We start from the raw sequence: 13,564 nt of genomic DNA, 5'->3' as shown, positions 1-13,564 counted from the left end.
TTCGAGGTGTTCACATTTAGAAAATAAATATTTATATTTATATGCCTTAGCTAAGTTAATTATAATAACCATGTTGTATTTTGTATATAATTTGAATATTTCGTGATAATAAATAATTTGGTATTTATCGTGGTATCTTCAGACCACTACCTTTTCAACCCTCTGGCAACGCTTTTTCAATCAGCTGTTTTCGCGGGACGCGCACGAGAAGAAAATAATTGTTTGCGGCATTTCATGAAAATCGCGGAAAATGGTGACAAAAACGAGTAAATCTCTAAATTTAGAGATTAATTTTGTAAGTACTATGAAATATATATGAAGACCAACTAACACATCAAGTTTCTCACACACAGGAAGAGGAGGATATGCCGTATGAGGAGGAAATCCTTCGGAACGCCTATTCCGTAAAACATTGGCTGCGCTACATTGACCACAAAGCGAAGGCGCCGGATAATGGTGTTAACCTGGTCTATGAGCGAGCTCTTAAGGAGCTCCCTGGCAGCTATAAGATCTGGCACAATTACCTGAGAACCCGCAGGAAGCAGGTGCGCGGCAAGATACCCACGGATCCCATGTACGAGGAGGTCAACAGTGCCTTCGAGCGCGCACTCGTGTTCATGCACAAAATGCCACGTATCTGGATGGACTACGGTGCCTTTATGACCTCCCAATGCAAGGTGACCCGCACCCGCCACGTTTTTGATCGTGCTCTACGAGCTCTGCCCATCACGCAGCACGGTAGAATTTGGCCACTGTATCTGCAGTTTGTGCGCCGCTTTGAAATGCCGGAAACAGCACTACGAGTCTACCGACGATATCTGAAACTATTCCCCGAGGACACTGAAGAGTATGTGGACTACCTACAGGAAGCGGACCGCCTGGACGAAGCTGCACAGCAGCTGGCGCACATCGTAGACAACGAACACTTCGTTTCCAAGCACGGCAAATCCAATCATCAGCTGTGGAACGAACTGTGCGACCTCATCTCGAAGAATCCACACAAGGTGCATTCCTTGAACGTGGACGCCATTATTCGCGGCGGACTGCGGCGCTACACCGATCAGTTGGGCCACCTGTGGAACTCCCTGGCGGATTACTATGTGCGTTCCGGCTTATTTGATCGGGCTAGAGATATATACGAAGAGGCCATTCAAACAGTGACCACCGTAAGAGATTTCACACAAGTCTTTGATGAATACGCACAGTTTGAGGAACTCTCGCTGAACAAACGCATGGAGCAGGTAGCTGCCAATGAGGCGGCCACCGAGGAGGATGACATCGACGTCGAACTGCGCCTCTCGCGCTTCGAATACCTCATGGAGCGCCGTTTGCTGCTGTTAAATAGCGTGCTCCTGCGCCAGAATCCACACAACGTGCACGAGTGGCACAAGCGGGTGACACTGTACGAGGACAAGCCTGCCGAAATCATCAGTACGTACACGGAGGCCGTGCAAACAGTGCAGCCGAAGCAGGCGGTTGGAAAGCTGCATACCTTGTGGGTGGAGTTCGCCAAGTTCTACGAGGCCAACGGACAGGTGGAGGATGCTCGTGTAGTCTTCGAACGCGGCACAGAGGTTGAGTATGTCAAAGTAGAGGATCTGGCGGCGGTGTGGTGCGAATGGGCAGAGATGGAGCTACGACAGCAGCAGTTCGAGGCGGCGCTCAAGCTGATGCAAAGGGCGACGGCTATGCCAAAGCGAAAGATTGCCTATCATGATGATACGGAGACGGTGCAGGCGCGCCTTCATCGCTCCTTGAAAGTGTGGTCCATGTACGCTGACTTGGAGGAGTCATTTGGCACCTTTAAGACCTGCAAAGCCGTCTACGAGCGGATTATCGACCTGAAGATCTGTACGCCGCAGATCATTATCAATTACGGAATGTTCCTCGAGGAGCACAACTACTTTGAGGAAGCCTACCGAGCCTATGAGAAGGGCATCTCGCTGTTCAAGTGGCCCAATGTATACGACATCTGGAACTCCTACCTAACCAAATTTTTGGAGCGTTATGGCGGCACAAAACTGGAGCGGGCCAGGGACCTCTTCGAGCAGTGCCTGGATCAATGTCCTCCCGAACACGCCAAATATTTTTACTTACTGTATGCCAAGTTGGAAGAGGAGCACGGTCTCGCCCGGCATGCCATGTCGGTTTATGATCGCGCCACGTCTGCTGTTAAAGAGGAGGAGATGTTCGACATGTACAACATATTTGTAAAGAAGGCAGCCGAAATCTATGGCTTACCACGTACCCGCGAGATCTATGAGAAGGCCATCGAATCGCTGCCCGAGCAGAATATGCGCCACATGTGTGTCAAGTTCGCCGAATTGGAAACCAAGTTGGGCGAAGTGGACCGAGCTAGAGCCATCTATGCTCATTGCTCACAGGTATGTTAATACATACATTTCTACTGCATCGATTATGCTAATAACTCTTTGTATTCTTCAGGTTTGTGATCCTCGTATCACTGCGGACTTTTGGCAAACTTGGAAGGAGTTCGAAGTGCGTCATGGCAACGAAGACACAATGCGCGAAATGCTGCGCATCAAGCGCTCCGTGCAGGCCACTTACAATACGCAGGTGAACATGATGGCCGCCCAATTCCTGAATACAAACAACGGTGCGGCAGCGGATGCCGGAGCAGGAGCTGGACCGGATGCCATGCGATTGCTGGAGGAGAAAGCTCGTCAGGCGGCAGCCGAGGCCAAGCAAAAGCCCACCGAGAAGGCGGCCTCAAATATTATGTTTGTGCGCGGCGAAACGCAGGGAGGTGCCAAGGACAAGAAGGATACGGTCGTCAATCCTGATGAAATTGACATTGGAGACAGCGACGAAGACGAGGAGGAGGATGACGACGACGAGGAGAACGAGATGTCAAACGAGAACCAGGACAGTGCAGCGGCCACAAAAACGGACGAGGAAGGCCTTGTCATGAAGAAACTGCGCTTCGAGCAAAAGGCCATTCCAGCCAAGGTCTTCGGCAGCCTCAAGCCTTCGAATCAAGGCGACTCTGATGGGGAGTAAATGTTTATATTACTTCTTTTTTTGGGGTAAATACATATGTGTCGAAAGTTTTACAATTACACAAACTGCTTATGTGTTTATTGTACTGGTAGTAATTAGGTTCTTGAAAGGATGTATATTATGTGTTTGTTATTAATTGCTGTCAAACGAAGAGGGCGTGTGTAGAAGTGTCTCGGTTTTTGGAGGATCTAGTTAGTCTACTCTTGGGCCAAACAGAGGAACACACTTTCTACTGTCTTTCCAAAATTGTTAGGCACTTCGTAATCAAAAATTTTATCTATCCCTCTCCACCACTAAAAAAGCTACCCAGACGTGCGCAAGGGCGGACTAACCAGGCAACCACGGACATTGTATCCCAAAGATGGCATCCACACGCATGATCAGTGCTTTTGTGCGCAGTCCAAGATTATACCAGAAGCTCTCAGCACCCTGGAAGTCGTATAGTCTGTTTGGGGCACAACTTTTTAACCACAGACTTCAGCGGAATGATTTTCAAATCTGGAGGGGACTGGCAGGAGCAGCGGACAAGTGCGACAACAAGACTGTTATCAAGGGCGTGGTGGTGGGCGTCTACTCCAAGGAGGGCGAGGGTAAGGAGGTCAAGATGACGTCCAGCGGCGAGAAGTTTGACGACCGAACGCAGGGCAAGGTCTCCGAGCTGCTGCGCGAAACTGGAGTCAAGGGGGACCTGGGCAAGGGTAAGGTCTTCATGAACGTGGATGCCGAGTTCCGGGCAGTGGCGGTGGTGGGTCTGGGTCAAGAAGGTTCCGGATTCAATGACCTGGAGAACATCGACGAGGGCATGGAGAATGCCCGAGTGGCAGCTGGCGTGGGAGCTCGGGCACTGCAGCTTCAGGGTTGCACGGAGGTCTTTGTGGACTCCATGGAATATCCGGAGCAGGCGGCGGAGGGCAGTGCCCTGGCCATCTGGCGGTACAACAGCAACAAGCGCAAGCAGGATCGCACTCATGTGCCCAAACTAGATCTGTACGACTCGCCGGATGTGGATGCCTGGACGAGGGGTCTCTTCAAGGCCGAATCGCAGAACTTGGCACGGAGATTGAGCGATGCGCCGGCTAATCAGATGACCCCCACCATATTCGCCCAGTCGGCGGTGGATGCCCTGTGTCCGTGCGGCGTTTCTGTAGAGGTGCGATCCATGGATTGGATAGAAATGAATCACCTCAATTCGTTTTTAATGATAGCCAAGGGCAGCTGCGAGCCACCGGTGGTCCTGGAGGTCAGCTACTGTGGCACAGCGCCGGAGGATCGACCCATACTCCTCTTGGGCAAGGGCTTGACCTACAACAGTGGCGGCTTGTGCCTGCGGCCCAAGAATTGTCTGCATATGTACCGTGGCTGCATGGCCGGCGCAGCCGTTTGTGTGGCCGCCGTTCGAGCTGCAGCAGCCCTCTCCCTGCCCGTAAACATCACCGCCGTGCTGCCGCTCTGCGAGAATATGCCATCGGGCATGGCCGTTAAGCCGGGTGACGTGGTCACCCTGCTGAATGGCAAGACGCTGGGAATTGTGGATGTGAGCAAAGCCGGAACGGTGGTGCTGGCTGATCCCCTGCTCTTTGCCCAGACCACGTATAAGCCACGTCTGGTGGTGGACTTGGCCACCGTGGGCTACGGCGTCTGTGCTGGCCTTGGAGAATCCGCAGCAGGATTGTTCACCAACTCCAACTTCATAGCCAAGCAGTTCGAGAAGGCAGGCGGCCTAACAGGAGATCGCTTGTGGAGACTGCCCTTGTGGCGCTACTTCAAGCAGCTGGTGACCCCGAATCTCACATACGACATCAGCAACCGGGGACTTGGTCCCGCCTCCAGTTGCATTGCCGCCGCCGTGCTGCACGAACTGGTTCCCTGCGCGGATTGGGCCCACATAGATATCCGGAATGTGGGCATGCTGACGCGCCACAACCCGCTGCCATATCTGCTCAAGGATCGCATGACCGGCAGACCCACTCGCACCATCGTGCAGTTCCTGTACCAGATGGCCTGTCCGGATAGCAAGTAGTCCAATAGTGGGCTGGGATCTCCGGATCTGGATCGTCCGCACCTGTGGCGCTAGTTTTGTTCTATTTTACTTCTGTTACGTAAACGTTTTGGTGTTTGTTCTTTTCCCAATATTGTCCCCATGTCCATGGTTTGTCCAAATTTTTCGTTGAGTGTTCCGTGAGCAGCTGGGTTACGACACATTGAAGGCAGTTTTACGGACAATGGACCAACTCCGTTTTTAATGGTAGAAGTAGTTCGACTGGCTTCTATGAATCGTCTCCCAGCTGCGCAAAATTAAATGATTTAAAAGTGCTACATTTATGATTCCATGAATTTATTTAATAATTCTTTAAGTCATTGTGTAATCTTTTTAGGGGGTATAGTAATGTCCTTCTGTCCGTCCTCCTGTCTATCTGTCCGTATAAGCGGACAATTGATAGTTTAAACTAATAAAGATCAACTTAAGGTTTAGTATATTGAATTAGGGTTTTTTTTTAAGCATTTTAATTAAGCTTGACCCCACACACATCAAATGATACTTCAGTTAATTGAGCGAGAGTGCGAAATGGGAGCAGGGAAAGTGTTTTATACAAACTTGACAGTTCCAGCACTTCCAGCTCTTTACCCCGCCCCATGGCCCACAAGCCACCAATGTTGCTTTTGGGCCTTTTCTTGTTGTTGCTGCACTGTTACGAGGGCGGCTTATTAGCCTAATTGCGTGAAGTTGGCTTTAATGAGTCGAAAAAGGGGCCAAGCCTGGCCCACAAAAGGCCACAAAGCAAAAGGCGCCTCCTGTTGTTGCTGCTGTCCTGTTGTGGCTTTGAATTTATGACACGGCTTTAATGGGTTAACTAGGTTAATGCTCATCCCTCAGCTCATCAACTATCCGGCTCACTCCCCCCCCCCTCTCATACCATTTCAAAGCTTCCTGGCTCGAATTCTTGACAATTAAGCAGACATTTGCGTTCCCATCTAGACTCCTTGAGGATTCGGAGGAGCAGGAGATGAGGGAGGATGCTACTTGAAGGACCCTCGCCAGCTAAAAATGCGGAGAGTGCGAATATCTTAATACGGCGACATTTTGCACAAGTCATTAGGCCACGCAAAGTGATAATTTTTGAATCACTTTAGCACTTTTCAATTTTGGCAATACCCTACATACGGTTGTTGAAAATATTTAAAACGGCAATATATTTGTTAGAACAAATACTTTTTAATGAAATGTTTGTTTTTTCTAACAAATTAATCAATTTGATTTTTAAGTGAATTATATCTGAAGGCTTTGAAATCTCTGACTTCTTTTAACCCAATTGAATATCCTTTTAAAAGTCCATTCAGTTAAAATGCTGCTGGTATAATGACCCTTTTTATTATTAAGACTCTTTTTTTAGAATCTAATATTTGCTTAATCTAGTGCTCATGAAATGACAGATGATCCTTTTTATTTTACTTAATTAAATTTATTAAGAAAATCCTCAGCTTACAGGGCATACTGTGGTAAACTTCCGACTTTTGCACCTCAGATTAGCGAACCTACGCCATCGACTTTTCTTTTAGAGTTTAACATTTGCCCTCCACTCTTAATGCCTGCTAACTGATAACTCAGGGACTTCCCCTTTTGGTTGGAGTGCAGCCAAATGAATTTGCTAATGAGCAATCAGGCTTGAAAATATGCAAGTCGACGGAGGGCACTTTAAAGAGTCTCCCCCGACCATTAACCCTCGAAATCCCAGCAGCAGCGTTAATCATTTACTGCACCAGTAGCCGCAACACTAGCACCAAAGCCCCAAATTATGATTATTTAAAGGCATAGCGTGGAAATTAGCGTTGGGCATTTTTGGGCGAGATTCGGATTCGGACAGTTGCCAAGGCAGCGTTGGACTCATATCCAGATTCAGATTCAGCTTCAGGTTTGGGTTCAGGTTGGTGTTCGGGTGCGGGTGCGGTCTTCCAACGTCCTGGTTTGGCTGCAGCCCAACGGCGAAGGGAAGGCGAAAAATAAATGAAAATGAAATCCTTTTTGGCGGCCGCTGTTTTGGGGGTGTCCTCGACTAGAAAGAATTGCAATTGTGATAAAATTCAGCGTAACTAATGCCGACCACAGCAAAATGCGATAAATCGCTGGTTGGGCTCATGTTTCTACCCTTTTTGGGCAACGAGTCCATGCGTTGCATTAATCGGAATGTAAGTGAAATATTTTATTTAAGTTTAGAAAGTAAAGATCATAACGAGGCAATAAATTTAATAAAACACAACGAAGCAACATAAAACGAAATGTTCAATAAAGTTAAAGAAATATGTGAAGTATTTGTCCAACAGTTAGATTTCTGTTGCACATTGGGCACTTCTGAAAATGGCCGATGGCCGTTTTGATGCACTTAAAGCAGAAGACGTGGCCACATGTGGTGGCAGCCGGTTGGCGTCGACGCACATACTCCATGCAAATGGGGCACCTGTAGGGATCCTCCGGATCCCCGAGCTCAGTGCACCTGCGCTTTGCTGGCTGCTTTTCCGGACTGCACAGGTCGATGGTAATGATGGGTTCCCGGTTGCGCCGTGCTGCACAGTGGCACTGCAGTTGCGAGGACATTTTGGAGCGAGGATGCTAACTGCTAGTTACGAAATATTTCAGAGTTCTGAATATGTTTTGAGTTGACTGAAATCTCCACATCACCCCTGATCTTTTGAAATGGGAAAGCCAAACGCAAACGAAGTTTAGTCTAACGTAAATAGTTAACGTCCAATTGATAAGTGTCTATAGGGTATTTCCTCTTCTGTCAAAGGAATTAGTCCGATTTTGGTCGTTATACTCCTTGGATATCGCATCGCCCGATTTAAGGGGTAGAAGTTGGGATGGCTGTTGCCTTTTGCGGTCGGCTCGGACGGTTTGTCCCCGTCTAAACTTTTGTCGACTTTGTGCGGCTTTCCATTTCCTCGGTTCTTCACTTCGCTTCCGTACCCTTTAGCATTTTACTTTCTTCTCTTTCATTTGTGGGTGTCTGTACATTTTTCCAGCATTGCCTTTTGCTTTGTTGCCTTCTGGCGCACGGGCGGTGGGGGGGATTTAGTTTCACTGGAAATGATAATTTTCACTTGAGCGAGCACGTGCAAATGGACGCGGAGGCGCGGGCAGCGGTGGGCGTGGCAGCGGTTGGGTATCTGCTATAAATTGGCAATTAACGGCAGGTCCTGCTCTGCGGTGCTTTTCATTTGCATTTCCATTCGCTGCCACATAGTATAAATAACCAAAGAAATGTCATGTGCCACGCTGCGTATACTTGATATTTGTACCCTGCATTCTTTCGCTTCTAGCGCACTCTCTGTGGCCACCATTCCCACTCGATTCTGACCCCCACACTCCCCTAACTATTTTTGTTTCGGTGACCCCCCACCTGACACGCTTCACTTGACCGTGCGGCTTTGAATTGAAATGCATTCGATCTAGGCCCCCCGAATGCTCCGCAATATCCATCGCTTTTTGCTGGTCAAGCACAGTGCTAAATTCGGTGCGGTTTTTGCGGTTTCCTTGGCTCGTTCTTGCCCAGTTGTTTTTGTCCCTCAAAACACTCACAATAAATACACACGGCGCTTCGTCAACGGGCCGAATCCGGTTCATTTGCAAATTGCAATCGTAGCTGCAAAAAAATAGCCAATGAATAATTGACCGTGGTGGTGAATATGAATGAGTGCGCACACGGAAAATAATCTAAATTGTAGAATTCTATCTTGAAGTTTGAAGTTGGCTTGAAGGTTTCACGAAATACGGCTTAACTGCTCTTAAAGTATATTATAAACATTCGAACTTTTAAGGCACTAGAAATGGTTAAACTTTTCATATGATGCGTGAGCAGTTACTAAAAAGCGATTCACATGAAAATATACATGAAAATATTTATATTGCCACACTTAAGTTAAGATTTCAATTAGTTTGAAGCGAAGGCCAAAAATAATGCCCAGTTTTCTGGGCACTTATCAGAGAATTACGCTGTAATAAATCAAATCAATTTCCCAAATCCCTCTATCTCTCAATCGATCAGTCATTACCCCTTTCAGCGCTTATCACATTTCGGTTATCATTAGTTTTATGATTGTGATTGCTTGTTAAACAACCAATAAAACAGACAAATAAATTATTGCCCATCTAACCTCCCATCGCCCCATGCATTGCGCATACGACGCGTTGGCTGGCCACTGGCTCCGTATCTATCGGTACATAAAACTGTCTGGGCAAAATGCTAAACAAATAGCCAACAACAACTTGGACACTGCATAAACATGGCAAAATATTGGGACTCCCAGTCTGCGAGACCTGCTGCCACCCAATAAACGGCCACTGCACAAATTATGTTTATTTATTTATTTTTAACACTGCCCCTCTTCAGTCTACTGGAAGATAAGCCCTGGACGGCTGGCAATCGGTTGATTCGGCTAATGCATATATGCATAAATCCAAAAGATTAGCTATAGAGAGGACAGTGCGTTTCTTGGTTGTTAGTGCTTGAAATTATACTACAATTATTTCTCAAACCCACTAAAGTTGTTCCTTTCTTGTATGGGTATTACTGAGTTTATAAGTTATCTTCTTAAGTGCTTTCTATAGAGATCTTTACAAAAATGTCTTACACCTTTTGGGTTTTATTTTATTTCGGTTGCTAGTTATAAACATATCTGCCAAATTAAAGTGCTAGATATAAAATAAACAAGTTTTATTTTTCCATAGCTCAATTGCATTTTTGGCATTTCTGTTGATGGTGCAAATAGTGTTATTTTGACATACTCATAATCAGTTTTGCTATCAAAGGAATAATTGAAGGCTCTTTACTGATTCTTTGAAAGTAAAAACTGCTTCTGGAACAGGATTTTAAACGAACTTATTTTAATAAATATTGTCAAAAGGCGTTCGAAAAAAGCAAATTCCGAATTTCGAGTGTTAATACACACACGCATAAAGGCATAATTTACAAATGGCTGTTGAAGTTTCTGCACTTTTTTGGTCATTTTATGTATTGCATTGCAAATGTACAGTTGCGAACACATTAATAGTGCTTAAATAAATGGTCAAGCATAGATACAATTTCACAGAAAAGGTTTATAAATATTTTCAGCTCAATATCGAACTATTAAAAATTAATTTTATTGGTTAACTAAACCATAGAAAAAGCTTTCTTAGACTTTAATAATTAATGTGAAATATTCACTTTTGGTATAGTTGTAGCTATCAAAACCACTACTATTCTCAGCTATGCTGTGAGTAGAACCGAGCAATTTGAATAAATAAATATTCGAATATCTTGTGCAATTCGGGAGATGAAACCAGTTCCCATCGACCCATTCCACCTCGCCAATCTGGCGCTGGCACTCGCATCCCAATTGAGCCGCACTGCGTGCTCTGGCCACAATGGAAGGCATTAAAATTAGTTTATTTGAGCCCGATGCTGCCACTGGGCAATTCCCAATCGGAACAGCCCACCATCCACTCCATAACCCCATTGCCATTACCCATACGCCCCGTTGGTGGTTCGCTCGGTGCATTTCTCATACGCAGTGTGTCCCATCAGCAGTTGTGTTTCTGGTTTTCCGTTTATCGCCTGCATTGTTTACCGACTCCAGCCGACTCCTCCTGCCAACCCCCAACCGCCAATGTCTGGCCATTTGTTATTTATTTAAAGTAATTATTGAGGGAAATTTAATTGTAATACAACTTGATAGGATTTGCCAGACCTTATCTTTCAAGAGGATTTCGAATGCAAACTTCATGCACTTCATATTTTCAAAGCCTGAACGGGTTACAAAAAAAAAAGTAGCTTAAGTCCCATCAAAATAAATTCCCGGTAAAATTTGTGGCTTGATTTATGTACAGCAGTGCGTTTATTTATTTAACAAAATTCCTATACTGAAATGCACTTTGCACAGCGGACGTCATTGTCATCATCAACTTGCAATTGATTAATGGGCGAGCTAATAAATTATGGCAGTTTATTTGGCCACATCGATGGGGCGTAAAAAAGCGGCCGTAAAAAACCGAAAATAGATGGCCTACAAAAGAGTGCACATAAATTGCGCAAAAACTTGTCAAAATCAAAAGCGAAAAGCGGAAATGTCACATTACATAAGGGGCAAAAATCGTGTGTATTTGCAGTTCAAAATATTCTATATTTATATAGCCATTGATAAAGGCCGAGCAAACAAAGAGCCCAGCCCATTAGAGTACTTTGCGACTTCGAGCAGCCATTACAGGGTATCAAGCCCACACGGGAGGTGCAGACACATGCCTCCACAACCATACCAGTTGGGTGGGTCTGTCGATAGCATCCGTTGGTGCTGTTGACATTGGCGCACATGTACGTGATGTTTTGTACTGAAAGATTTGGTTTATTATATGGCCGGCTATGTGTCTTCATTAGGGAAAGGGGTGTGATGTGCACTTACTTCCGCCTTTGAATATGTACGAGTATTTCACGCATGACCGACCCGGCGACATTTGACACAGATAGTTCTCGCGATCCTCTGTGTTGTTTTGCCACAGCGCCTTCACATCCGGCACTGTATCGTCGGCTATTCGATTGGGATATTAAAAATGTTATAAGAATTGATAATTATTTAAAGGAGTGCACACTTTCTTAGCTGTATCACTTACGGGTCACAACCAGCGGTTCCGCGCAGGGTATTTCATTGAAGTCACCCACTCGGGACTCACAGGTTTCCGTGAGAATGTTCGAGTGATTCGAGTAGGCACCTATCCAGGTGAAGTGAAAGCACTGCGGAACTGCAATTACAGGGGGTTTTGAATTCATGAAATGATAGTTTGCTAGTATGCCCAGTATGATTAGTCAAAGGAAAGCAATTCACTTTGAGCCAGCAGTTGACACGCGAACAGGAGCAACGGCAGCAGCAAAAGAAGGTATGTCAGTGGCATTGCCGATAAGATATAAGATTGTTTATTTTCGGCGAATTTTCTACTATATTTTTCGGAGGGAGCTTCGATGTTGCCTCTGCGAAAGACACACTGATAATGCGGCGATTGCAATCAAAACGACGCATCGATGAGGAGAGATTGCGTCTTATCAAGGTTTTCATAAGTACTTGTCATTTGTATTTACATTTCAAGTAATAACTTCAGCAAACAGTAAGTCAACACAAGTTTTTTAATGAGTCAGGATTTTATTCATATACTTATTCATATACAATTACAAATTAGTTTGTAAGCGAATGATGCACTATATTTTGCTGTGAATGATATTTTGAATGGGCTAACTGGCAGTTCCGACTTTGTTTTGATTGCTATCAGCGATTGATAAGCATTGTTATCTCGGCTCCCCACCTTCCCCCTTGTCCGTTTTGCCCTCGATGGACAAAGAAAGTGTCATAAATTGTATATAATTTTGTATTCCTTTGACATCCGAAACGAGGCGGGATGACGAATTTATGCAAATGGCATTTAATTAAATTCGAAAAATAGAGACGGTGGGTCGGCGGGCAGAAGGGGAGAAATTAAATGGGAGCAGTTGGTAAAAATTTTAACTAAACTCTGCTAATTGTATTTGTTGTTAATTGTTCAACTGTCCTGCCCCTGCTGTCATTCTACAAAAAGTACCGTCCACAGCCTTTGCTCTCGCAAAATGAGTTTGAAAACAAATAAAAATGTCAAACGAATGAATAAAAGTTGTCTAATTTAATTTGTTTAGCAGGAGCAACGGCAGGAGAGTATTCGGCAGTAGAGGCGGCAGGGGCAGTGGTTGTAGTGTAGCCATTGGACACTGGGTCGCAAAAGTACTCGCACACTCACGTAGTTGCCAAACATTTTCGCAAATTGAATAAGCACGCAAATTTGTGTGCGGCATTTGGCAGCCGGTGGAACGCTTGGCTCGCTCCTTGCACTATTTTTTAAATTTCGTTTTTAATTGCTCAAAACAATTAAAATTTATTTGCAATTTTGTTTTTACGTGTTGCTTTCGCATTTGCTGCTGGCCCAACTTTTCCGACTAAGCAAACCAGCTGCCATCGCACTACGTGTCCTGCAAACTTTTACCGCCACTGTAAATTGGAAAATAAAGCCGGAAGGTAATCACATAACATATATAAATACTATATACTATATGTAACCGTAACTCCCCGTTCGCTGGCTTTAATTTGCACTTGCGGCACTTGCCGGCGCTTCGCATCCATCAAATCAAAGGCGAAACCTTTGAACTTTTCCAGTCAATTCACCGTTAACCGTTACATGATAAGCGCATTTCCCAGCGTTTCCCTTCACCCATTTCCCCACTTTTCCCCACCCAGATGCCATTGTCTTCCATGATGGATGACGTGTGTCATTGGCCCGGGGTCTCGTATCAATCACCAGACGGAAATTAGCGTTAGTCGTACATTTGAGGCCACGAATCCTCAGACATGCGGAAAAAATGCCACGTCAAGAACGCAACTATTTTGCGAAGGATTGTGGCTGGAAAACTTTGATTTATTCACAAGGATTTCGCAATTGCCGGTGCGACCAAATTAAAAGTCATTTTTCACATAAACTAATAGTAACTAAATAGGTGCT

The 13,564-nt window shown here is 45.4% G+C and overlaps 4 protein-coding genes across 4 annotated transcripts; 2 read left to right on the top strand and 2 right to left on the bottom strand.

The window, feature by feature from the left end:
- Window positions 1-147: 147 nt before the first annotated feature.
- On the top strand, window positions 148-3,080 carry LOC120447163 (pre-mRNA-splicing factor syf1 homolog). The gene is made up of 3 exons (XM_039628618.1): window positions 148-295; window positions 354-2,384; window positions 2,446-3,080. Exons 1-3 carry the CDS (start codon window positions 251-253, stop codon window positions 3,019-3,021), a joined length of 2,652 nt encoding a protein of 883 aa, XP_039484552.1. The 5' UTR covers window positions 148-250; the 3' UTR covers window positions 3,022-3,080.
- Window positions 3,081-3,187: 107 nt separating this feature from the next.
- On the top strand, window positions 3,188-5,343 carry LOC120447165 (cytosol aminopeptidase). The gene has a single exon (XM_039628621.2). It carries the CDS (start codon window positions 3,383-3,385, stop codon window positions 5,039-5,041), a length of 1,659 nt encoding a protein of 552 aa, XP_039484555.1. The 5' UTR covers window positions 3,188-3,382; the 3' UTR covers window positions 5,042-5,343.
- Window positions 5,344-7,247: 1,904 nt separating this feature from the next.
- Window positions 7,248-7,704, bottom strand: LOC120445859 (peroxisome biogenesis factor 10). Its single transcript, XM_039626500.1, has one exon. The coding sequence runs from the start codon at window positions 7,610-7,612 to the stop codon at window positions 7,310-7,312; it is 303 nt and encodes a 100-aa protein (XP_039482434.1). The 5' UTR covers window positions 7,613-7,704; the 3' UTR covers window positions 7,248-7,309.
- Window positions 7,705-11,154: 3,450 nt separating this feature from the next.
- LOC120445356 lies at window positions 11,155-12,020 on the bottom strand. Its single transcript, XM_039625701.1, has 4 exons — window positions 11,872-12,020; window positions 11,660-11,788; window positions 11,452-11,577; window positions 11,155-11,380 (listed from the first exon to the last, which is right to left on the bottom strand). Exons 1-4 carry the CDS (start codon window positions 11,936-11,938, stop codon window positions 11,163-11,165), a joined length of 540 nt encoding a protein of 179 aa, XP_039481635.1. The 5' UTR covers window positions 11,939-12,020; the 3' UTR covers window positions 11,155-11,162.
- Between the last annotated feature and the right edge of the window lie 1,544 nt (window positions 12,021-13,564).

The sequence above is a fragment of the Drosophila santomea genome, chromosome 2R (genome assembly GCF_016746245.2).
Source record: "Drosophila santomea strain STO CAGO 1482 chromosome 2R, Prin_Dsan_1.1, whole genome shotgun sequence".
In the NCBI taxonomy this organism is placed as follows: domain Eukaryota; kingdom Metazoa; phylum Arthropoda; class Insecta; order Diptera; family Drosophilidae; genus Drosophila; species Drosophila santomea.
This window is presented reverse-complemented; position numbering and strand designations above follow the sequence as displayed.